The sequence below is a fragment of the Nipponia nippon genome, unplaced genomic scaffold, assembly GCF_047370975.1.
Source record: "Nipponia nippon isolate SJK-2023a ecotype South Korea unplaced genomic scaffold, ASM4737097v1 scaffold_2, whole genome shotgun sequence".
Classification (NCBI taxonomy): Eukaryota; Metazoa; Chordata; class Aves; order Pelecaniformes; family Threskiornithidae; genus Nipponia; species Nipponia nippon.
The window spans coordinates 7,928,651-7,953,240 of NW_028262336.1; the positions used below are offsets into that span (position 1 = coordinate 7,928,651).

The 24,590-nt window shown below is 41.8% G+C and overlaps 2 protein-coding genes across 2 annotated transcripts; both read right to left on the bottom strand.

Annotated features, from left to right (window-relative positions):
• Positions 1-1,436: 1,436 nt before the first annotated feature.
• SFT2D2 (SFT2 domain containing 2) lies at positions 1,437-12,377 on the bottom strand. Its single transcript, XM_087756637.1, has 8 exons — positions 11,954-12,377; positions 11,179-11,265; positions 10,776-10,861; positions 9,580-9,661; positions 7,484-7,519; positions 7,327-7,385; positions 6,536-6,565; positions 1,437-5,891 (listed from the first exon to the last, which is right to left on the bottom strand). Exons 1-8 carry the CDS (start codon positions 12,014-12,016, stop codon positions 5,852-5,854), a joined length of 483 nt encoding a protein of 160 aa, XP_087612763.1. The 5' UTR covers positions 12,017-12,377; the 3' UTR covers positions 1,437-5,851.
• A 589-nt stretch (positions 12,378-12,966) lies between these two features.
• TIPRL (TOR signaling pathway regulator) lies at positions 12,967-24,583 on the bottom strand. Its single transcript, XM_009466690.2, has 7 exons — positions 24,345-24,583; positions 21,273-21,452; positions 20,336-20,435; positions 19,025-19,156; positions 18,518-18,613; positions 17,688-17,750; positions 12,967-16,001 (listed from the first exon to the last, which is right to left on the bottom strand). The coding sequence occupies exons 1-7, from the start codon at positions 24,443-24,445 to the stop codon at positions 15,852-15,854; spliced, it is 822 nt and encodes a 273-aa protein (XP_009464965.2). The 5' UTR covers positions 24,446-24,583; the 3' UTR covers positions 12,967-15,851.
• Positions 24,584-24,590: the final 7 nt, after the last annotated feature.

The window sequence follows — 24,590 nt, forward strand, 5'->3', positions numbered from 1 at the left end:
CAGGCACCTCCAGCTCTTCATGGCCGGGCTGTTACAAGGCCGTACCCCCACTGACACCGCAACCAAGACTGAACTCAACAGGAAAGGTACAAATAAACATCAACCCCCAGCTTTGAACATCCTCAATCCACAAAATACCCTCTCTTGCAAATCAGACCTTGTGGAAGGAGAAGCGAAAGGGGCAGACCCGAGTACGGCAGCCTTCCAAGAGTCTTGTCTCTCAGTTTGAATGTGGTGCTGACCACTCTGCCCCAGGATTTATAAATGGGATTCAGGGGACTAGATGCTGTAGCACAACTGATGAACCCTTTCAGAGTATTTCTAAGGAGCAAAGTCATCTACAGAATACACTTTCCCCAGAGGGCAGCTGATCATTCATTGTTTAGAGTTCAAATGAAGACTTAATTTTATTTATTTATTTTTTTAATTATCCAAGTATTAAGACCTCAGCATGAGAACGATGTGGCAAAGTTCAACAACGTTGTCGTTATGTAGGAGGTTGAGCCAGGCAAACAAAACGGCTCTAAGCTATTAAATAGGGAAAAGATTTATTGCCCTTTAGGGCTCAGATTCATAGCTGTCTTGATATGAAATAGATATAGCAAGCTCTCCTGACAGTCCTTGGAAGCTCTAACCTTTTCAAAAAGATAAAATACAACTGTTTAGGTTTCTATATTACAGGAAGACAGGCTGCTGCTTCCATTTCAAACAAAACCTTGGAGTTTCCTGTAGGACAGAAATTTCAGTTTAGTCAGCTTAGAACAACACTCAAAAAACAACAAAAAAAAAGAGAAAAGAAAAAAACCTGCAAACTTAACACAGTCTCCCAGAGCACACAAGTCTCACCACCACCCTTGCAAAAAAAATGCAACTGCTTTGGGTTGCCCTGTCAATCAGAAGAAAGTTTAATATGCTCTGAACAGCCCAACGCAGAGCTGTACACTGCCAAGGAACAGTAAACCACAGCAAGTGTCTGGATGGGTATTAGGCACAGACTTAAATGGACATGCTTTCTGAAACTTTAAAAAAATAAAACCACAAAAAAATGAAAATCATTCCTCTAACTCTACTTTTAACACACATTCATAAATCGTTGGCTTTTTACTTCCAGTGTACGTCGGTATTCAGAGTGTATTTATTCCACAAAGAAGAGCCAGAGGCATGCCGTTTCACAACTCCAGTCTTTGCTGACAAGAATAGCATCTTGCTCTGTAGCATGGACGAAGCCAATGGTTTGTTGGGCACATCTAGGTTGACTCTTGAGGTAAATAAATAAGTAAGAAGTAATAAAAATATCATCCCCACCTTCACAACTCTAGTTGTACCAACCGGTTGTCTAGGTGCATGCAGAAAACAAAACAAAAAAACCTCACACCAACTCCAGTATCATCTGGAGAACAGCATCATTAAAAATTCCATATTAACCATAAGAGCAATTCATTTAATGCAATGACAACTTTATTGAAGGAAAAAACCAGCACTTGTAAGTAAAGATTTCACTTTATTACAGAGAAAGTTGTAAGTTAGGAAAAAAGACGTTTATCAAAGTAGAAATAAAACAGTGTAAATACACAGAAAAAGCACAACAGCAAACAGAATCAGTAACAGTATAAAACATTGTGGAGAATTTCTGAGAGTTTGGTTTTTACTTTACAAAACAATTCCACAGCTGTTAGAAAAATTTAGTGTCGTCACATTACAGTGAGGCACGTGGTTTTAAGAAAACATACCATTTCTGTGCTTTCTGTCCTAGGTGGCCAGTATTTGCTATGGTTGTAAACATCAGTATTTAAGACAAATGTGTGCTTAAACGTCATCCTCCTCCTCAGTTTTGAGAGTCTACAACAGCAAGAGTGATCTTACTTTCATTAATGTGATTAAATACCAAAACTAAGCGAGAACCGTCCTCCTGCACCAAGCTGGAAGCTGTCCCATAGCAGAGTCTCTGCCCTCCCCCAGATTTGCACAGTAAATATTCACACTAAAGCCACACACTTTCTTTTTTAAAACATGATTTCTTAAAAGCATCTCACCTCGGTGCAGAAATTTCTTCCTTGGTTTTTGTAACAGCTCATGAACAATCTTATTACTGTAAATACTAAACAAGATTAAATCGTTCACATCACTGTACAACCATCTCAGATAGTACCAGTATTCACAATGGACTTCAAACCTTTAAAATGTGAGATTTTTTTCGTTACTTCAATGTGTAGAATCTCAATACTTTGGGAACAGATGACGACCACCCTCCCCATTTCCATTTCTACTCTCTCTGGGAAGGCAGCTGGTCCCAGATATGCACATTTCGTACTAAAACCGTATGCTAAGGCTGCTTGGTTAAAGTTATGTTACCTGTGCTGCAAAAAATAAAAGAAAGCGGATAGGCAAGTTGACCAACAGTGAGGCTGGGCAAAAAGCACTTTCTGGTAGAACACCAAATCCTACCGAGATGGGCATCCAACATCATAAAAAGTTTCTTTAGGAAAGTCAGCCTTGAGTTAAGCGCTGTAGGCAACTGAGCAAGGACTTTGGGAAGGACAGAGCTTTGCGATTTAAAACACAAACATCTCTATTTGCAGGAGTGCGCACACGACACACATTCCTGCCTTGAAGGAAATTAAGATAGAAAGCTTCAGAAATGCCCACCATGCTTCCTGCCAAGCGGATAACCAGAGCTGATGATATCAAAACTTAACACAAAATAGTTTTAATGACAAAAAACGGTATAATGGTATAATCTAATTCAGATTGAAACTGGTCAAGAGGAAACATTCATATACTAGTTTACTCCCTGATGATGTAAAATCATATAAAATAAAGTATTCTAAGAAAGTGGCAAAATCTTGTGCTGTTAAACTTGGCAATAGCCGGAACACAGCTACTTGTAAGTGAGTAAGAATCTGAAGAGTTTTGTTCTGATAGAGAAGAGTTATTTGAAATCAAAACTGCTTGTAGATGAAGTGACAAACCCCGAGTATGTTTCACATATTGGCAAGAATACGGTGAGTCTCTCCTACTGCCTGACCTTTACAGGAACAGGCTACAACAGCAAAGGGCAACAGAAACCCTAGTGGCACCCTGGCGATCCTTGTGTCTTTGCCATCTCCCTCTGGGTTCCCTTCCTTTAAGGGCACGACGGTTTAGCCTCGTGTGCTATGCAGTCAAATGAACATTTGTTCGTCTCTCTTACCGAATAAAAGGCTGTGGAGCTGGAATTACAGCTTTAATAAGGATAGGAGGGAGGGAAAGAAAAAAAATCCTTTCAAGTTTACCTGCTATCTGTTGGTAGTTCCCTAAATTTCCTACTTCTAAGTGGTTGTGTGCACAACAGTCAGCTAAGAGGTTCCAGTTAGCTGGTACGCAAGTTGAAAAACTAATATTCAGCATGCCCAATTCTAGTGTTCTACAGGAACTGCTAGAGAGTCAGGGTACCACAATCCTGCACACGCTAGTCAAGGAATAAGCAAAAGGCTTTTACTCCTTCTAATCTGAAGTCTTCAAAAAAAGAACCCCAGAAGTCAAATTCCATTATGTTGACTGCTGATGAGCCTGGAATGATGATCCGAGTTAACATAACTTCCCCGGAGAGGGGAAGGAGAAATAATGCATGCTATACTTGTAGCGTTTTCCAGGAGCACCCAGAGATGTTAAATCTAAAGAAATATTGGAATGTAAAAGGCATTAAGGTTGCATTTCAATTGCCCTTATACAAAGGAATGCTGTAAACATTATCAAAGTCCTAGTAAAAGACTAACACAGGTCCTTTGACAGATCTAAATTGGGTTTTGATCCTACTCCCTGATAAAAAAAAAAAAAAAAAAGAGATATACATCAGTTTAGATACTTGTCTTCGATCAGTCAGGGAAAAGAAGTATCAGTATTCTTTAATTCCCAGTCTCCCTTGGGCATTTAACTAATTCTTCCTTTTAAGAAAAGTAATACTCAACCTAGTTATTTCACCACTAACTTCCAAATCCTAGGGGGAAAAAAAAAGCACCAGGACATAGCACTTCAACACCATCCTGTATAATTGATTCATCCCAACATCAGTGCCATGTTTTCAAGGTGGTAATTTCCATTCAAATGCTTTTGTAACAGTAACTCTAGCCAGCTGGGATCCACAGAAAGCCTGTTAAAATGTCCCTTTCATACCATCCTCAAAAGGGAATTTTATTTTTTTTCTTTTAGAGGATCCTAACAGCAGGATGGTACTGTGCTTCATAAATTACCAGAAGGACACTTAATTTTAATATTTTGAATTAACTCTGTTTCTAGTAACTTTCTGGAAGCCATAGAATTATTTGGCTTCACTGTGAGCTTCTACTTTATTGCCAAGTAGATCTATTTTTTTCCTACATTAAAATCTTTGTGGTACAAGTCAGGGATAGCCTTGCCATGCAAACACAACGCTGTTAAATGACTAAACTCTTGGTAGATGGAGGAAGGGAGGGTTCAGTTCATACTAAAGTCCACTGAATATCTTCTAGACACTGACTCCAGCAAGACAGCTGGGTAAGAGGAAAGGTGAAAGCAGTTAAACAGTATCTCACACAGCAGAAGTGGGAATCTGTGCTCAGATATTAAACAACTGACCACTGCAATGGTTTGGGAGTAAATGATTATACATAGCTCGGAAGATAAAGAGAGTGTAGGCTGGCCTTGGAATTTGGATACCGACTGTTGAGCATTGGTTTGGAGCTGGCAGCAAGATTGTTACACGCTTTCTTTGCTAAGACGGGCAGTAGAAAATTGTACATTCTCCTCAAAGCAGAAGTTCACTAGGGTATGCAAGAGCCTGAGGAGAAACGGAACTGATCCCACTTACAAAAAAAATAAAGTTAGAATTTTAACCTATTTACAAGTTCAGAAGAAAATGTCTTCTCCCTGGCCCAGACTGCTTAAACAATAGCCTGCTTCCACCTTATCAGAGTTTGTCCTTTGAGAAAGGACATACACAAATTCTCTCTTTGCTTACCTATCATGCCCTCAGCTTCACACTGCTCCTATGCTACAGCTGGGGGAGAAGAGAAGCACCTTGCTTCATGTGAAAAATTCCAGTTTCCTACCTTGTCTGTATTCCCATTAGCTGTAGGCAAGGCAAAGAACTCAGGTTCCTGGCAGCTGAAAAATTCTATTAACCTTATTTTGCAAGTGCTTTTTCTACAGGAACGTGTTTTTACAGATGAAAATGTCCCTTTCATGTATTTTAAGGAAATGCCATCAGTCTAAACTGAAAATTAAACACTTCATTGAAGATGCAAACATTTCATACTTACTCCAAAACAGTCTTTTCATTTAGAATTAAATCTTTTAGAAGCCTCATAAACCTAAGATTTTGTAAGAGAGGCAGGAAAAGAAAGAATAGCAATATTCCATCATCCAAGGCAAACAGTGCAAAGATTAAGTGACATAAGGCTATTAAAAAAACCCCAAGTTGTCAGTAAGAAATCAGTTGCCAACTGATTTCTTTTTTCTTGAAAAAGAAATCCTGTAGACTGGCATAGTCCCATCAGAGTAGAGGTCTCCATTTGACAGACTTCACGTATTAACTTTGTTACTCTTGCAAAACCAAACAAATACATGATTTTACATAAGAATTATCATAACAAATTCTGGACCTCTGCCCAGTTCTTCTGCCAGACTGAACTTCATTTGATCACGAGCACCCTGTCCTACAGACACCATTGCTTACAAAACCCAGCAATTGCATACACTGGATTTAACACAAGGAGCTTCTAACAACAAGCTGAAAGGCACATGTTTAAGACAGAAGTAGGAAAATACATACACAGTGATCTCAACATAGCTCTGCTATACTTCCTAGAACTTAGTGAAGCATCCAGTATTCCTGTTAAGTCAGACAGACCGAAACACATTTCTTCACAGCATCCCTACAGGCGGGAGAGAAAAAAAAAAACAACAAACCACAAACAAAGTCACCTCAGTTATGCTGCTCGATGAGACTCATTCCATGCTGCTATCACGACTTTAAAGATCAGCTGACCGTGTATTAATTGCACTTACACAATTTGCACGACTACACGAATGCATTTGAGACAAGGGGGCCTGCTCACCGTCCACCTGCCCGCTGCAATGGCGGTGACACCGGTGAGCCTGAATCGAGGCGGCGCACCGAAGCAGCGTGGGGCTGACGGAGCAGGATAGGGAACTGTGTGCTCCAACACAGAACAGTGCTCGTGAGGGAGAACGGGGAAAAAAGGTACACAGAAGAATACACTGGTCTAGTGGCATTTTGCACCAACATTTAGGCATTCCAAAGGCAAGCCTTAAGCTTAGCATGTAGTCAGCACACTTAAGTATTTTTACAGGAAGCCACCTCATTTTGTTACATTTGTGTTCTCCCATTAGAGAAGATGCTTAGCTTCATTTTCAGGTTTAACTACACGTATTTCCTCCCCCTAAAACACCACCATGGGAAAACTTCCAAAGCCATACATTACAATGCTTCTATAAACTAATCTTCTCTATCATTAAACCTCAAGATGACAAACAGGGAGGGAGTAGGGAAGCTTACCTTGCAAATGGTATGAAGGAAATGCTGTACCTAAGAAGAAAGATTTTTAAAGTTACTCTTTATGTCAGAGTTTATTAGAGTCACAAACAAGAACAACCCCTCTGACGCTATAAATAGGGAACCACAAGACACACAACCAAAATGAAGCTTTGAGTTTGTGAGCAACAGGAATGAGTATCCTTGCAAGTCATCTTAGCCCAGCCAGGTTGTAAAACACTATAGCAAAATCAGGGGGCATACTGTAGAAGCATTTTAAACGCAGTTCTCCTGCACCAGTATTCTTCATGCTCCAATGCCTACAGGCAGGTAAGATTTGTCTCGAGGGCTGGCTAGATGTTCATAGCAGTTTCTGTACTACTTCTGTGACATTACACAGAGCATATGTTAACTTAAAGGACACTGACAATTTGATAAGCGTATTTGGGTCTTTTAACAAGACAAATTCAGGAGAGCGTAAAAGAGGAGCACCAGACAATAAGCAACAAATTGATTTAAAAGGGAAAGAAAAAAAGCAGTTTTACTTCAAGCTCACAGAAATTAAACACATTCAAAAGAACTTCCCCGAGAAACGGAGCCCTGAGCTCCACCTCCAAAGCTTCTGAAAGTGGTGCAAGAGACCAAGAAGCGGGAACAAGTCAGCTCCCCACTGATGCCTTGTTTTGCATCTAGGGGAACGATGAGGTAAAAATTCTCCTTCCCTCTAACTCATGCGAGCTCAAAATCCATTCACAACTCAGCTACTGACGTTAGGTGCAATAGAAAATGGAGCGCGTGGGGAGGAAATCACTTACCATGCCAAGGCAAAAAACTGTAAGATGCAGAACAGGAGCGCAAGCCCTTCCTTACGCCACTGGAGGAAGAGAGAAGGGGACAATGAGACAACAACGTAAGCATCTTATTTTTAAAATATACTCCGGTTATATATACATATAGGACTCCAGTACTCACCCAGAAAGCAGAACACAGTGTTAGTATGAGACACAACTAGAAGAAAACAAACAAATTCTATTAAACATAGAAACAACTCTTTATAGATATTGTAATACTGTAATGGGTTCCTTCACAGAGACAGAAACAGATCACATCATTTCATAGTTTTAGCCAACCCTGCATAAGAGTTCCCCTTATTAAAATGCTCTCGCTGTTACATTTCTGAAGTGAATTAAAGCAATGAGGAAATATCAGCCCGATATCTCCAGAAAATAATTTAATGGCTGCAAAGGAACAAGAGGAAGAGGTTCCTACAGCTCTTTTGCAACATCAGCGGGTTCCTACTTCATCCCACACTTCTTGGTGTTACAGGTATATACCACACTTCTTCACTTTGCATAAGTAAGGCTTTTCAGTTACAACTCTAGTCTTTCTGCTGCTGTACATACCACATTTCCTGTTGATTCTCAAGGTTACCATAGGGTTGAAGTTATGTCGTTACTTAATTCTTACCAATTAAAACTACAATACACTTTCAAGAACTCTCAACTATTGCTTAGTAGCTCTCCCGTTTAATATAAAGTCCAGCACAGCCATTCAAACCAGCACTTTTTCTTTTTTCAGTTGCACTGTGTCTTTACTACAGTTAAAATCTTGGGGGGGTGGTAGGCCATTTTGGATTATTTTCTGTCTTAACCCTCAGTTTTAACAGGAGCCTCCTTTTAGTTCAAGTTTTCCTTTTCAATTTAAGACACGACAGCTCATTTAGCTATGACAGATGTGATATTTGATTTTCCTTCATCAACACCTAAGAGCCTTTTGATACACGTACCACTGTGCTACTAGAGATTATAACGTGCATTTTTCTGCTTGAGTTAAAAAAAAATATATATATATTTAGTACTGCATATTCAAGACAGCAACACCTGCATTGCTAAAGAAACCATACACTTCACCTCAACAATGATTATGGACATTAAATGTAGTTTTTCCATTAGTTTTAAGGTGGCGATTTGTATATTGGTCTAAGTACTACATCATACATCGAACAACTGGCTTTATTCCAGCGAACGACATTCCAGGCATTCTCCTGAGGCCAGGCATCCTAAATGCATACAGGACAAACACACCAGGCAGTGGGCTTCTGGCGGGCTGCCGATCTACGAGCATACACCATCAGTTTCTCAAGCTCTATCAGTCGCCTGCGGCCTCTCTGGATGTTTAAAGAGAAAATAGGAAGCGCTGATGCCAAGCGAACGCTCCGAAGACATTCACACCGAAAACGGGAGGACGGTTTCATGCAAGTTAAACCACCTTCCAGATTTTAGACTCTCCAAGAAAAAGCGGGAAAGTTGAAGAGAAAAAAAACCACGTGCACTTTAAACAAGAGAGAGTCTGAAACTTAGCAGCAATTTTCACACGCCCCCCAGTAGAAGGTTGGCCACAATTCCCACCTTCTGAAGATAAAAATAATTCCAAAGGCTGACTTCAGTTGAATGTTGAATCTGCAATATAGTTGTGTCATATGAGTTTCAAAACCTGAAGCTATCAGCCAGCTGGGATGATTTCTGTATTTTTAAGGCGAGATGACCAAGGTACAGAGATTCCCCAATTGCTTTGTCAGGAAATTATGTTTTTATCAAGGCAGAAATACCTACGCGGCTCTTTAAAGCAAATCACATAGCATATAAAAAGACAAAATTATGCAAAATAGAATATGTAACAACTTCCATAGCACAATTTTTTAGAAACTAGTTTCCCATCTTTCATCTTTTAAGCAACACGAAAATACAAAGTTGTGACCTCAAGCACGCTAAAAAAGCATGTGCGTGGTTCAGACACGCCAGCCACAGACCCTTAGTGCTCATTTAGCACAACAACCTGGCTCCAGCTCAGTCTTTCATAATAGGAAGGTGGTTTGCTGGTGCTACACATGCCTTTCCACTACAGCAGATGTGCAGGATGTCTGATGCTTTAAGGAAAAAGAAACCAAACCAAACACACACCCACAAACACATCTTGAGGCGTAGTTAGATCAACATATATGAAAGGACTTTACACTGGAAATTGTTTACAAGTTAGCATCAGTTAAAACCGATCCCTTTGATACTTACTAGCATAACAACAGTAGCAATCAAACGCGTAGGCTCAAACATCCTTTTCAGCTGTTTCATTGGTCCCATAAGAAAAAGAGTGCTGTGAAAAACAAAACAAGATGAACACAGGGGTAGAAAGGCAAAAGTGAAACTCGGTAAGATTCCTCACTAAGGGGGGTTATTTTGTTAAATCGTCTGCCGTCATATGGGGCATCAGTACACTATGTTGTTATGGTAATCGGTGCTACGTAACAAAAGAAACAGGATATACAATGAGATAAAAATCCATTCCTGCTTTTCTTTGTGCAAGGTATTTATTCTGTAATTTTCTTCACACTTGTTCAGTTACAATTAACATAAACAGAGTAGAACTATCAAGCTAGAAGCACAGGCCAGCTTCAATTAGACCATTCTTGACACATGCTTTTTTAACCCGCTCTTCAAAAACACAAAAACACCAGCCGCAGAGGCTCTGCGTGGATTGCCAGGTAATCCAGCTCAATTCCTCTACATAAAGGGCTGTTTACAGGCCTGGACCCATACTCTGATCCCTTACCAGATCTGCAGCCCTCATTTAGAGCCCCAGTAATTGATACTGCCTGAATTATACAAGGTGAAACTTTTATTTAAGGTGATATTTCTGCCTCATATACCATAATTATTCCGCCTCATTACTATATTATTTCCAATACCATTCCTTGTGCTTTCTAACATCTTGTTAAGTTTCCTCAATTCCAGAAGGTTGCATCTGTCGCAAAGTCAGCGGGGCTATGCTTCAGGAACCTCAATGGCCATGAAGGCTTACCAAACAGGCCTACCCCGACAGATGGACTGCCCCAAATATGTTCACCAAAACACACAGAACATTACCAAATACAAAATGGCAAAGAATTATTTTTATCTTGAGGAGGGAAAAAACCAACAAAATCAAAAAACCACAATGCTCAAAGCACGAGTTTGATTCTTCTTTACTGATGAGAAACTTTTACCTTGAATGCATTGCTAATAACAATAAACAAAATAAAAATTTTCTTTACCATTTCAGGGCGCTACTGGGGAAACACTGTTCTTTAAAATTCAGCAACAAGAGAATGGTCTCCTTAAGCACATCTTCTCACACAAATGCCACAGTTTCTGCCACTTATGGACCTTCACCTATCATTCTGCTTTAGTTTCTCATCTTTATTAGGGAACTAATATATAAAGATTGTTACCTCCCAATAGATGCAATATTCCCCAGTGTATAAAAGACTGCAAAGAGCATCAGCCCTTTCTTTGGTACCCATAGCAGACAACTACCCTAAAAAGGAACATTTAGAGAGAAAGGGGGAAAAAATTAATATTGTTGTTAAATCGCAAAAGAAATATATCCAAGAAATGTCACAACACAAAAGAAGTCTTCGGAAAACTTAAAGCCAAACTGCAGAATCGCACACAGACAAAAATAAATTGCATTTATTGGCCTTCTTGTTAAGAGTTCGTGCATTGCACCTAACTGGAACTGAGTCAGACGCCTTCCCAGAGACTCAAACAAACCAAGCAACAGCATACAGCAAGGCTGTAATTACTGGGCTGCTGAAACTCAAATATCAGGGAGGTCTGGCAAAAAGTCCTTACCAAGAGCGAGCACAGACATCCTATTGCAAAGCAAGCAACGAAGCCTTTCACTCTGGTGCCCCAACCTAAGGAAGTCGCATCGATAACCTAGAAACGAGGAGAAAAAGAAGGGTGCGAGTTACTATTTGCTAATAGACCTTGCCACGTACCAAAGCGCGCCAGTTCCCTCCGAGCCGCTGCGCCGTGCCCCGGCGCAAACGCAGCCCGGGCGCTGAAGCCCCCCGGCCCCGCGGCGGGGGCAGCTCCCGCGGGCGGCCGCGCTGCCTCGCCCCGCCGCCGCTGCAGGCGAACGGGCGGGGGCTCGGCGGGGCGAGCGGGGCTTTACCCCCCTGCCCGCACCGAGCGCGTTCCCGTTCCCCCCGCTTTACTTTCGGGCTCGCTGCAGCCGTGCCCGGCCGGCGCGGGTTCCCTCGGGACCCGAGCCGTCCTCTCTCGCAAGCAGCAGAAGCCGGGGCCCCGCTCCCAGGCAGCGGCACCCCGGTAGCGCCCGCTCGCGGGGGGTCTCGGTGCAGAAGCCCAGAGGCCGGCTCCAGGCGAGCCGCCGGCCCCGGCAGCCCCCGGCCGGCTCCGTCCGGGGCAGCCGGAGGCCCAGCGGCGGGCTGAGGCGGCGCAGGCTGGTCCCGGCGACGGCCGGCCCGCGCCGAGGGGCGGCTCTGAGGGGCGGCCCAGGGTCGCGCCCCGCCGCTGCGCTCCCACCAGCCGCCGCTCGCCGCCCGGGCCGCGGCAGGCAGCCCGCCCCGGAGGGGAGGCGGGTGCGGGGGGAGCGGAGCGTTACCTCGGCCAGGCCGCTCGGCTCCTCCGCGTCGCGGCCGCTCAGCACCCGCTTCAGCTTGTCCATGCCGCCCGCCTCGGCCCGCGCCCGAGCGGCTCTGCCCCACGCACGGCCCGGCTGCCCCTGCCCTTCCCCTCCTCAGGGACTACCAGCTCCGGCGTGCACCGCGCCGCCGCCGGCTACCTGCGCTCGGCAGGTAAGTGAAGGCCGGCGGCGACGGCGCGGAGGCTGCCGGGGGATGTAGTCCGCCGGCGGTGAGGGGGGGAGAAAGCAGCCGCCTCCAGGGCCTGAGGAGCGGCGAGGCGCCGGTGAGCGCCCCCCCCCCCAGCAGCGCCGGGCCGGAGGGGGTGCTCCGCCTGCGGAGGGGGCGCCCGCCGCCACGGGGGCCGGGCGGGAGGCGCTGAAGGGAAGAACCGTCCTGGAAATGGCGTCCGGGCCCCGCGCTCCCGCCGCCCGGGGAACCGCTCCTCCGGAGCAGGCGCACCGACCGCAGGGCTGCGACCCTCCCGCATCGGCGAGGGGGAGGAAGCCCAGCCGAGCGCCGAGTCCCGGCTCCACATGGCAGAGGTACTGTCTTCCCAGGAAGCTACAGGTTTGGTGGGGTTTTGTGTTGGTTTTTTCTTTTTTTAAGAGACTCCCACCTTCCCTAAGAGTCAGGCACTTCTTACTCTTCCAGGCGTACGACACCTAAACCACCCTGCTGTTTTCCGGACTTCAGAAACTGATTCCGCACCCTCCGCCAGTTTTCCTTCTCCAGCTGTATCCGACCTCCTCACACCACTGTTAAATCTGGTACTTGGTAACAGTGAAACTTCCAGAAATAGCAATACAGATTTCATTTCACTCCCATAACTGGGGCTCTTCCCCTGTTCTGAAAAAGTCTCACCTCATTTTCGTAACTAGCCAGAGTGGTCCGATGACAGGCAAAGGCACACGGATGCGACGTCTTACTAGCATGCAAAATTCAGCAGCACGAGCAGTTATTTCAGTTTATTTCGCTCAGATGAAAACAGAACTGTAAAACGTTTGGTACATTTTATTTAGCAACATACAAGAAAGAATATAAACTGCCACATGTTAAACTTGCCACAAAACAGCTGGAGAATCACCCCGCTCCCTCCCCCTAAAATTGCGTATCCAAACTGGTACTTTTCTGTGGAAAATGTGTACTGGAGATCTTGCAGTGCACCAGTTTATACTGCTGCTTCTCGATAATCTGTGGGGTAGGAGAGAGTCACAAAGTGCTCCAAGTTTTACTCTGTAGTAATGGTTAACTTCCCAAACGTGTTCCTGTGATTTCCCCAACACGTGTGTTCCACCGAAACGCACAGCACCCGAAGGAGATGGATATCACGCATCTATATAGTCAGGATTCAAGCCCAATCAAGACAACTGTATCAACAGGTCACAACTTAGTATGTGCGATGGACGAGATAAAATACACAGCATAAGCGAAACATGCAGAGCACCCGTTTCAACTCTAGGTGTCGATCCTGGGGGTTCCCCCCCATTATACTTCAGCGCAATGGAGCTTAACGTTAGCATCACTGACCAAACCCAAACCACAATTTTAATTAACGAACGCAGATAGAGCTTCCTTCATGCTAGCACTACATTAGCTCTCCTCTCAGTCACTACCAGCTTTAAAGTGGGTTTTTATAAGCCTTTACGGCAGGTAAAGTAATATATGCTTAGAGTAAAAGAAGTGCCATGATTTACTTCTACCAGCAAAATCTCTCTTCACCCCCATTTGATGTTCCCTTCCTTTTCACTCTTTCCCCATATCCCTCCGCCACTGGAGTGGACCTAAATAATCTTCTATTACCAAATGAATTTTGATCGCTTCCATGCTGCATTCATTTGCATCCCCTTCTTCATCCTGACACTAAAATTGTTAGGAAACAACTGCAGGAAGATGAAAAAAGCCAACAGAATTTAGGACTCTAATGGGGAATATAGAGGACCTCACCTCTATTTCACAGTGGCCATAAATTCACTCACCCAGATCATGTCCGGCTGATGATAATTTCTTTCAGAGACTGTTTAATTTCAGTTCTCTTCACTCATTTTATCCTACGGACCATAACATTTTTTGCAGTAATCCTTTCCAAAGGATTCCAAAGATAAGGCTGAAGGTGTACTCAAGAAAAAAAAAATACTCTGATCAATAACTCTTTACAAAATAATCCTCACACACCCTCAGTGAGGTAGGCATGTGTTATCTCTCATTTTTACGTACAGGGAACTGAGGCACAGAGAAGTGACTTCCCCGTGGTTACAGTAAATCAGGGACACAGGAAAAACTGCAGTTAGTTCCTGCCTTTTGACCTTCTGATCAATTATTTGAGGCAGCCTGGCCTAATGAAAAGTGAAACAAAGTGTGGTGTTTGTTTTTATTAAGAAAACAGTCACTTAGATGGCAGTAGACTTTTTTCTAAAAATCTCAGGGTCTTCTCTAAGTGAAAACCATTTCTCAAAGGACCTGATTAAATGCCAGGCTTTGAGGTGGGTTGTTTCTATTAAGCCATGCAGTGCAGAATATGAAGATTTTTAAACAAAAACTCCCAGACATCAGAACGTGTTCACATTCTTATCTGCCATCACCTTAAACCACAAGGCCTGCTTTTCGCTACAGTCACTTGCTTCTTGCACTTCATTCCATGTGAGCAGTCAACCTAGACAAGTCTGTTCAGCTCCCCCATTCTTAGGCCAAACCATTAACATAATTTAGGATTTCCAAAATCAATACAAATATTTAAAGTTTAACCTACAAAGTGTTGAGTTAAAACCATGACTATACATGTGATCACACTTCTATTAATATCAGAACTTAAACAGTTTTAAAAATAAACCAAAATGACGTATCTGGAATACATGTTAGCATCCTTTTAAGGCTATATAGGATCTTGGTTTCTCAACCTGCAAATACCAGCATCCTTCAGGGATCGGAGGGTAAACACCCCTCTCTTCCCCAGCCTTAAGCCACTCTGCAATTTAGCAATTTGACTGTCAGGGCAGTATAACCATCGTACGTGGGCACCATCCGATATGTCCGACAGAAGGTCAATACAGTACAATGCGTTTCCGATATAGTGCATGACCGTAGCAGCGTACAGACCCCACGTAACAGTCTCCAGAACTGCCCAGAGAAATCCGGCTAACATCAGATTAAACTGGTATTTGTGAAAAGACTTACCAGTGTGTGTCTCTGCTAACCTCCAGCTTTTCTCCAGCTCTGGAGTTAATGCCTCACAAATAAGGTAATTTTACCTTTATATAGTGTCAAACAAATGCAATTGTTTTTTCTCCCTAAACCTATCCTCAGATGAAATGAATATTCTTTAATTTGAGCCTGGGTCAGAGACTCCAAAATGTAACTTAGCTGGTTATCAGCTCACAGTAGGGGAAGCCAAGCAAAATGTGTAGTTTAGGACTGACAGCTCAAAATAAATGCAGAGGAATTTTTTTTTTTTACTGTGGATGATTTCTCAATAAAAATAAAATCATGCCAATTTTACAACTCCAGTAATCTCTTAGTATCTGAAGCAGCAATAACAAAATCTTCATAGAAGCATTTGTGGTGGAGGGTCCAGACAACACTCCTGCCTAACCGGTGAACTAAACAGAACCCAGACTCTTAATCGCGACAGTCTTTCTCCAATGTTGTTGAAGACTAACTCACCACCAGTCTATCATTAACTCCAGATACAGGTTAAAAAAAAAATAAAACAAAAAACAACCAAAAAACACCATTAGGAAAACCTGCTTGAAATGTTTTTTCTCAGGGCTACAGAAAAATTAGCCAAATTCTTTATTCCACTAGTAGTGAAACTGCCCCCCATGGCAATGGTTACATGATCACATTATCTCCAGTCTACTTCAAGTCCGTATAAAGTCATATTTATTTAGACTTAACACACATGGTTTCCAGTGATGCTTCTGGTTTAGGCTCCAGCTTCTCTGGGAATTCTAGTTTTTCACAGATTGTCTCCTTTACGGGTAGATACTGGGAGATCTCGTTAGGTTCCGTGAACAGGGAAGGTGGAACGTGCTAAGAAGCAAAAATTTTACATGAAACAAGTGAATGAACGGGGTGGGGGGGAGGTATTCCAAACCCAAACTTTTACAGACAATTAGTGTATAATTTACCTGATTTAAACACCTGAAGTCAGGTATGATTATTAAAATTTACCTTACAACTTCAAATGTACATACAGTCTTTCACTCCTTGTGTGGATCAATAGGCTAAAGAAGGGTATTTAATGTTTCTAAGCAGCACGTTTGAAGAGCGCAAGAAAGTCAGAGACATTCATGAACAGCTACAACGTTTTGAAAAAACATATTTATCATTTGAATGTAACAAACAGTCCTTTTGAGGTTCTAGTCCTAGATAAGACTAGGATGGCCAGAAGGGATCCTGTGCTTAATGTCTTTAGCCATTGCAATACATTCACTGGAGTTGCTCAGATTTAGCTATTGATAACTGATATACCTCAACATGTATCTTAGTTTTATGAAGTCCACCACAGACATTTATATGAAATACTAAAACTCCATGGATTTTAATTTCGTATTTGAAGAAATTAGGTGGTTTCATTAAGTTAATCAATATCTTTCCCTGGAGATTCCTGTGGACAACTTAACTTCACCACATACAAGACATTGGATGGAAAACAAACAAACAAACGAACAAACTATACTGAGCAACCCACCTTCAAACTTTCTAACAACATTCTTTAAGAAGGGTATCCAGAGCTATTCAAATGCAACCTGTATTTTGGCTACCCCTAACACGCAAGGAGTCACACTGCTGTTTCAATTATCTCAAACCTAAGTGAAGCAAGAATCTTTTTCGCTTCACCCGTGCGAGATGATCTAGGGAACTGAAAAGCCGTATGCATTTCCTCTCTATAACAACAGGCGGCAAATTATTTATTATGTTAAATTTATTATTATGTTATTTAACAGATGATAATTTTTAAACGCGAGGTGAAATAAAACCTAGATCACTGATTTATATTTCAAAACCCATGAAACTATCAAAAAGGTCGTGTCTGGATTTAGTCCTGTTTATAGGGATCACATATCGTTAAGAAATGATACAGTGCCCCTTTCCTCAAAAAGAAAAGCATTTCGCAAAAATATTCCCTCAGAAGATGAGTAATATATTAGTCACTTTGTACAGGTGAAGGAAAAACAAGGGAGAAGGAAAATAACAAGAATACCCAAGATCAGGTGTTAGGTCAAGAATAAAAATCAACAGCTCCAAACGTGCCACAAATTATCCTGAGCCATTACTAGAGTTTTAAGGTGGGCTATTAAACTGATTTGAGAAAAACTGAATGAGCCTATTACCTAACATATCTTAACCCCTAATATACTACTTGCAAGCATGCAACCAGCCTTGAAATTTAGCATCACGGGAGATGGACTACCTGATTTTGTGGCTGAACAGTTCTATGAAAAAATAAAATAATAAAAAAATCTTGTTAACTCAAAAGTAGAAAAAGTAACCCAATCCCATATCTTGTCATGTGATCTGAGCATTTACAAATGCAAATCTGCCCTGAAATCACCGAAACAAATGTTGCGTAAGCAGAAAGGTTCTTCTTCTGCACCAATTCCAAACCTAACAAAGAATGACTTACAGACACAGTATTTTCTATGCTGACCATAAAACAATTTTAAAAAGCAGACGGGGGGGGAAAAAAAAAACAACATTAAAAAAATGTAATACCTTTAAACTTGATATTTTGCTTTCTCGGGATGTATATTCTCGCAACATGTAGGCCTTGTCAGCCTAATGAGAAAAAAAAATGGCAAAAATTAATTACAGAATTATCATCTAGTATCAGTGCAAAATGAGCATTTGACATATATTGACTTTAGCAAGCATTTGAATTTGGTTGACCACAAATTTCTACCTGGGAGCAGAAATGTACGTTCAAATTCATGAAGACAGAGAAAGGTGTTTAGCAATGTTCTCTTTCCCAAAAATCACCCTTCTGCGTGCATGTATGAAAAAAAAAATTATATGACTGAATATGCTTGTCAATCTTTACTCAGCTAGAACTCCTACATCAATACGAATAAAACTAGACAGAATAAGCAAAGCACAACTGTTATGCTCTGTATTATTTATGAGATACTAGAACTCAATGTAGTACGGACAGTTATTTGCAAGTTAAAACTTGCAGTCGTATATTAGACAAGCCAAGAAACATTTACTTGGAGACGCAGATAAGAACAATATCACACCATTTACTGTTGCCTGTTTTTCCTCTTGTACTTCCTCTCTAATCTGCATCTGCCAAATATATTTAAATGATTACTTCACATGAGAGGTAGCCTACTCTGCTCATACAACACCTGGCCCCATGGCATCCAGCACTTGGTTGCTACTTCAGCACCACCGCAATAACAAAATGCACTTGAAAGTTCAGTTCAGGTAACCTCTGTGCCCCCAAGCATCGGTATTAAATCACAGGAGTATCAGTAAGTCTTCTCTGAAAGTAACATGGCAAGGGAGCATCTGTAAAGTATTCATGATGGCGAATAAGGGTTTACCTCATGATGAAGCCTTGTATCATTCATCCTGATAAGTACCCCATCAACTCTCAAGAAAAACCTCAACAGCACAAAAAAGCTGGAAGGCATAACTCTCTGCAAAATAAAGATGTTCCGTTCAGCATATTACGGAGTTTTACTCTAAGCACGCACTTATTTACATCAGATATTCACAACAAAAGATAGTGTAGGAGCTTTCAGCAGTAAAGTCAAAATTCGGGCTGTTGATATGCTACAGCTACCATTGGACAGCAGGGCAGACAGTGCCTCAAAAGATTCTTAGGCAGGATGAAGAATGAGGGAGAAGATCGTTCCCTGAAGCAACTGACAGAAAGATTTCGAGACAACATAGTTTCCAGTAAGATTATATTTCTAAGAGCGAGGATAAAGAACTTTGCATTTTAAACTTGAAATCCCAGAAGGAACAACATGCAAAAAGTGACTGCATTTTGCATACATTAGCCAACTGAGTCACCAAGCGTCTTGTATATGCCTCTTAGTACTCACTATTTTTACACTCAAACTTGATACTCCATGATCGTGAAGTTCGTCTTCAAACAGAAGTACTTCTTCAAAAAACATAATTTGTTCCCTGGCTTTCAATTTCTCTGTATTTATGTGTTCTGTTGTAGGAACAACCTAAAGAAAAACATTAAGAACAGTTAGCATATTAATTTGTTGCCAAGCTATATAAAGTTTGCCCTGATCATTTAAATCCCGCAATTACTAGTTTTAAAAAGGAAAAAGCTTTTAGGGCACTGAGCTTAAAACATCCCAAATTTCTAAGAGAAAAAGTTAAAATTAAAACCAAAAATTTGCAAGAGGAAACATCACTCAAAGCAAAAACCAAGAGCGGAAAATTCTGAATAAACTTCCCTCTGGTTACAGGCTCAGTGGGGTTTCAGCGGCAAACAATTCTGCTCACTTTCTGTATTTCAAAACATTTGAAGATGCCTCAACAAACATACAAATGAGACATTCTGGGCTATAAACAAGATTCCATGCATTTAGTATCTCTAGCCCACTACAAACCCTGAACAGGATTCTAATAAAGCCTTTCCATGGAAATCAAGTACCTGTACGTTTTCCATCTGACGGTCTCCATACACTCATACACCTCCGCTACCTAAAGACTACGGGCCAACAAGACATCGTTTATTTCTACGCTGCACTTTTAATTCCAGAGTAACTCAAGTGATCTATAGCTAACGCAATCCTAGTGAATGAATGTAGATTATCTGCTTAGTAGCAAACAATCTGTATACAGTAAAGAGAAGCTGGGAACTTCAGTCTTAGTTTAAAGTAAATAAAGAGGAGGGAGGGCCTGTGAGTTTAAATATGAGGAGTTACTGTTGCAGAAAAACATAAAGCCACTGAGAGCAGCTAGATCTACATATCTGCTTAGACAAATGGGCAAGCAACAGAGAGTAAAGGTACTAGAGAATTACACAGTTGATAGTTCTGTTGTGTGTGAGGAGCTCAGGGCTTCAGAGGAGCACCCAGCAAGCGCTGAAGATTCCTACGTGCTTTACTCTCTGAGTAAGTCCTCACTAAGGGAGACAATGGCACCCTTTTATATAATCCTAAAATGCCTTAAAAACCAAAAAGTAGTTATTAAAATAAGCCATGATTTGATTTGGATAACATGCTGAGAGACATGAAAAGCCCAAACTATACTTTGAAGTCAGAAACTATGAGGCATGAAAGATTTTACAGAAGCCTACTGGAAGGTAAATGACAGCTTTAAAAAAAAAAAAAAGTGTTTGTGTCTGACTGAAACAATATGCAATCAGCATTTAGCAAGGAGAAAATGGTTACCTTTAATGTCGCAGTATCTCCCAGCAACGTTCCTTTGTAGTCTGTTGTGTAAGTCCAATCATATGGCTTGACAACTTCCTTAGTGTGCTCAGTCTCACTCCTCAAGAAGGGAAAGAGAAAACAGCATGCTTTGTAAAAAAGTTACCACCTCACATAAGATTATGTATTATGATTCCCACACTCTTGAAGAAGAAAAACAGCAGCATTGTCTGTGCTGCAACAACGATGTCAAGATTTAACCATACAGTATTGCTTCTTTCACAACATCTGTTTCCATAATAAATTAGAAAACCGTTACCAGAATTCCTGTGCTAACACTACCTCGGTCCTGTGAGGCAAAATAAAGATTTTAGTTCAATGTTGTTGAAATACATTTGCATTTCAAGATCACTTTTTCTTTAAGTAGGCAGAAAGCAATCTGCTGATAACACACAGCAATCATTAACACTGCTATTTGCCTCGCTTTTCATAACAGCTTTGACTTCTCTCTGTGCTTTATTTCTAGGTGCTCTGCAACTCATTTGGTAAATACTAAGCAGCACAATTAGTTCTCATGCATGGTAATTGTTCTGCTATATTCCTAAGGCTAAGATTTTTAACACGTACAGCATTTTGCACTCTGAAATGCCACACAATACACTCTTGTAATGCTCGAGGCCCTACGAGTTTGAATAAACAGAAACAGCATTAAGCTGTGCTAAACTTGTAGTTTATTTTAAGAAAGCCAAGACACAACTGAAAAATGTAGTTGACCCAATTTAACAGAGAGGATGATCACAGCAAAGAAAAGCCAAGTGACTTCTGTGATCACACGCTGTATCTACGGTAGAACCAAATGCAACACGGTCTTCAAGAGTTCCGTCTGTTTTTTAACTACTTTACAACAGTTTCACATACAACACCCCAGTACTTGCCCACTGGTGATAAAATACTGTACCTGCTCTCCTGCCACTCCTCTGCACAAGCCACTTTGATCATACCTTGACAATTATTGACACATTTTAAAGCATCTGTTGCATTGAACTCAATTCCGAAACCATGATCATGCTGTATTCTTAGGATATTGTCGCCAAACATCATCTCTGGCAGGGAAGGCATGTGTAATTCATCAGCCAATCTGCACAGAAAAATAAAAGTCCCATGAAGAGAGATCAGTCGGCTACAGTTCAGTGAAAGCAGTCCTTGGTTTGGAATAAGTATTCTTTAGACCATGGTAATTGAGAAGACACATCATCAATATGTTCTGCCAAACTGTGTTGTTTTCCCAGTTTAATCATTTGACATGAATTGCAGAGTCATTGATCCGAAGTGACTTTTCCACCACAAAAGTATTCCTAAAACATTCCTTCTCCAGTCTCCTACAAAAGTCTCATAAGTGAGGAATCGAAAAAATATCTGATAAGCATGAAGTAGCAACTTTCAACCTGTTGTAGCAAATCCCTGGATGGTCCATGAACCACTTCGGCAGGTGCCCAAAAAGAAGTTTTAGGAACAAGCACTTGTTGTCAGCAAGTTTAAATTCACGACACAGTGGTCCATAGCGCCAAACTTAGAAGCCTACAAAAAGGGGCTGAAAATAACCCTGGCAGAGAATGTGAAAAGTGCAGAAGAGACTACTGTGCTCTACCGCTTTCCCGAGCTGGTAGAGGATACATACCGGTATTTCTAACCTGAAACATGAAAGCCACAGCCATAGCCACAGACCCAACCGAACAAAGTACTGCATGAACCAAATAAGCACGGTCCCTGCAGAAAATCTAAAACCAAACTATTTCACATTTTGTTTTACATCAATCTTTATACTTATTTATAAAGATGTACATATATACATACACTATATATAAATACACACACACACAATACCACTTTACATACATACTGACCTTATTTACCAAAAGGCTTCATATACTTCTTTTCCTCCCTACCACTACCTACTTATCAAGATCAAAAAGAAATACATGACATCTGGAGAAAAGAAAACTTTAGGAAATACACTACTTATAAGGACGGGAAAAACAAAAATGTCCCCATTGCAACTTTCACATTGATAATAAGGCATTCCAGAACAAAAGTGGTTATTTCTGTAACCCTGCATACAGAAGAACATTATGCTAACCAAACTGAAACAAAAATAGTGAATTCATAGACCTGGAGAATAAGATCCTATATCTTTTCCAGAGAAGCAGAATAACGTTATGAACTTTTCCGTTTCATCAAGTGTAGGCCCCTTGACCGGCAAAGACCAACTCCAGCACAGCAAGGAGTTCTTGGCTATGGCACATTGAATCCTTCACCTATCAACAGAGGCTGCCGAGGGATTTTTGTGATACGTTTGCCAGAAATAAAACTCCGTCAGAGACTAATCATGTTCCCCATGCAATAAAAAAAGGCAAAATGCCAAGAGAAATACATTATAAAAGGAAGCCAACTAAAAGCATTGCAACTTGGCTCTTCAAATTTTAAGTGGAGGAATTGTTTTGGGGATCTCATGCTAGGTACCAAGACCTCCAGGTACACGGCCCATTTTGGACTTCTCTTCTCTACCCTGCAAAATCCTCTGTGTTCTTTCAAGCTTGCATTGCGGCTCTTGCAACTTCACTGTTCAGCATTTTTCAGCATGTTCTGAAAAACTGTGCCTCCCTCAAAAACATCTAAACAGACAAAGGTAACTTCTGAAAGTTACAGAGGTGACTTTTAAAATAGCTACAGTTAAAGAAACTGAGTAAATCAGAAAATGAGTACAGCATGCAATTTGGCTTCTAGACTGGCAGTTCCAAGTCTCTCTCTTGTTTACAGATAATGAAGAGAGTTGACAGCCTCCTGATCTTAAGAAGAAACATCTCCATTTTTAAGAGGCAGCATCCTACAAAATAAGTCCTCACAAACACGCCATAAAAATGGGATACTCTGACAACAGCCCTCCCTCCCCTGCAGGACACAGACACAGCTTAGCTGGATCTTGAATCCCCATCACAGAAAAACGACTAAATCACAGGATTCTAATTTTTCTACCCGCAACTGCAAAAACTAATGGACTGTTAGTCAGAAGCAGTTGATGAAGATTATTTTAGGCATTGAACATAGGATAAAGATGGAGGAAGGAAAATAGTTTTTACCTGTTTTAAGGCACAGATCCAGTTTTAAAAAAAATCAGTATAACACTGTTATGTTAAAAAATTTAGTATTTACATAGTTTACTATAATAAGAAAAAAAAAGCATAACTTTTCAAGACATGGGACTTTATCAAGCAAATTACCCTCAGAAAAGTTAAAGGCAACATGAATGAAGATACATTTAGCAAGGCTAACAAGATTTCCATGTATGTATTCCAGAAACTGAAACCAAGACGTATCTGTCAAATTCAGCGGCCACTAAGGCCAGCTATGGCACTACGCAGCCGAACTGCTCAGTTGTTCCACGTTAGCAAATCTGACGTAAGTACTTGATGCTGACACAGGAGCATTTTCTCCAACAGTCTGACAGCAGTGGAAATTACTACTACAAGGAGAGAGCAAGTAATAAATTTTTAATGAAATCCACTATCTTAAAACAACCATTATCATGAAATAGCTTATGACAGTCTGTGGACCACATTTAAAAGAGCCTTAATCACCATTAAAAAGCGATTAAGAAAAAGAGGCTTCTAATTAGCAGGCTTCACTTCACAGAGGTCCAGATCTCCCAAACCGTTAGCAATCATGAAAAACAAAATCCCGGAAACCATCTGTAACCCAAATCACCTCAGTTTCTCAAGCCAAAGAATCGAGCTTACCCTCGCAAAAACAGAGGGAACGAAAATCCCCTGAGCAGTACTGGATATACTGGAATAATATACTGGAATAAGCAGCGTCTCCGCCGCCCAGGGGACGTTATTTCCTTCTTGCGCAAGGCGCCCCAAGCCCCTCGCTGTCAGGGAGCGAGGTCCCAGCCCCGCCGAGGTTCCTCCCCGCGCCCTGGTACCGCTGAGGTACCGTCGGCCCGGCCAAGCCGCCCCCCGGCCCGCCTCACCTCTCAGCCTGCGCCGACTTCATGATGTGCGTCCGGGCGGCGCTCAGCTTCCACGGCCCGAAGGTGAAGTCGCGCCGGCTGCTCTGGAAAACGGGGTGCATGGCGGAGGCGAGGGGGAAGGCCTGAGGGGCCGGAAGGGGCGGCGGCGGAGCCGAGCCGAGCCGAGCCGAGCCGAGCCTGCCCTGCCCTGCCCTGCCTCGCCGCTCCGCCGCAGCCCGCGCACCCCTCACGGAGCAGCGCCGCCGC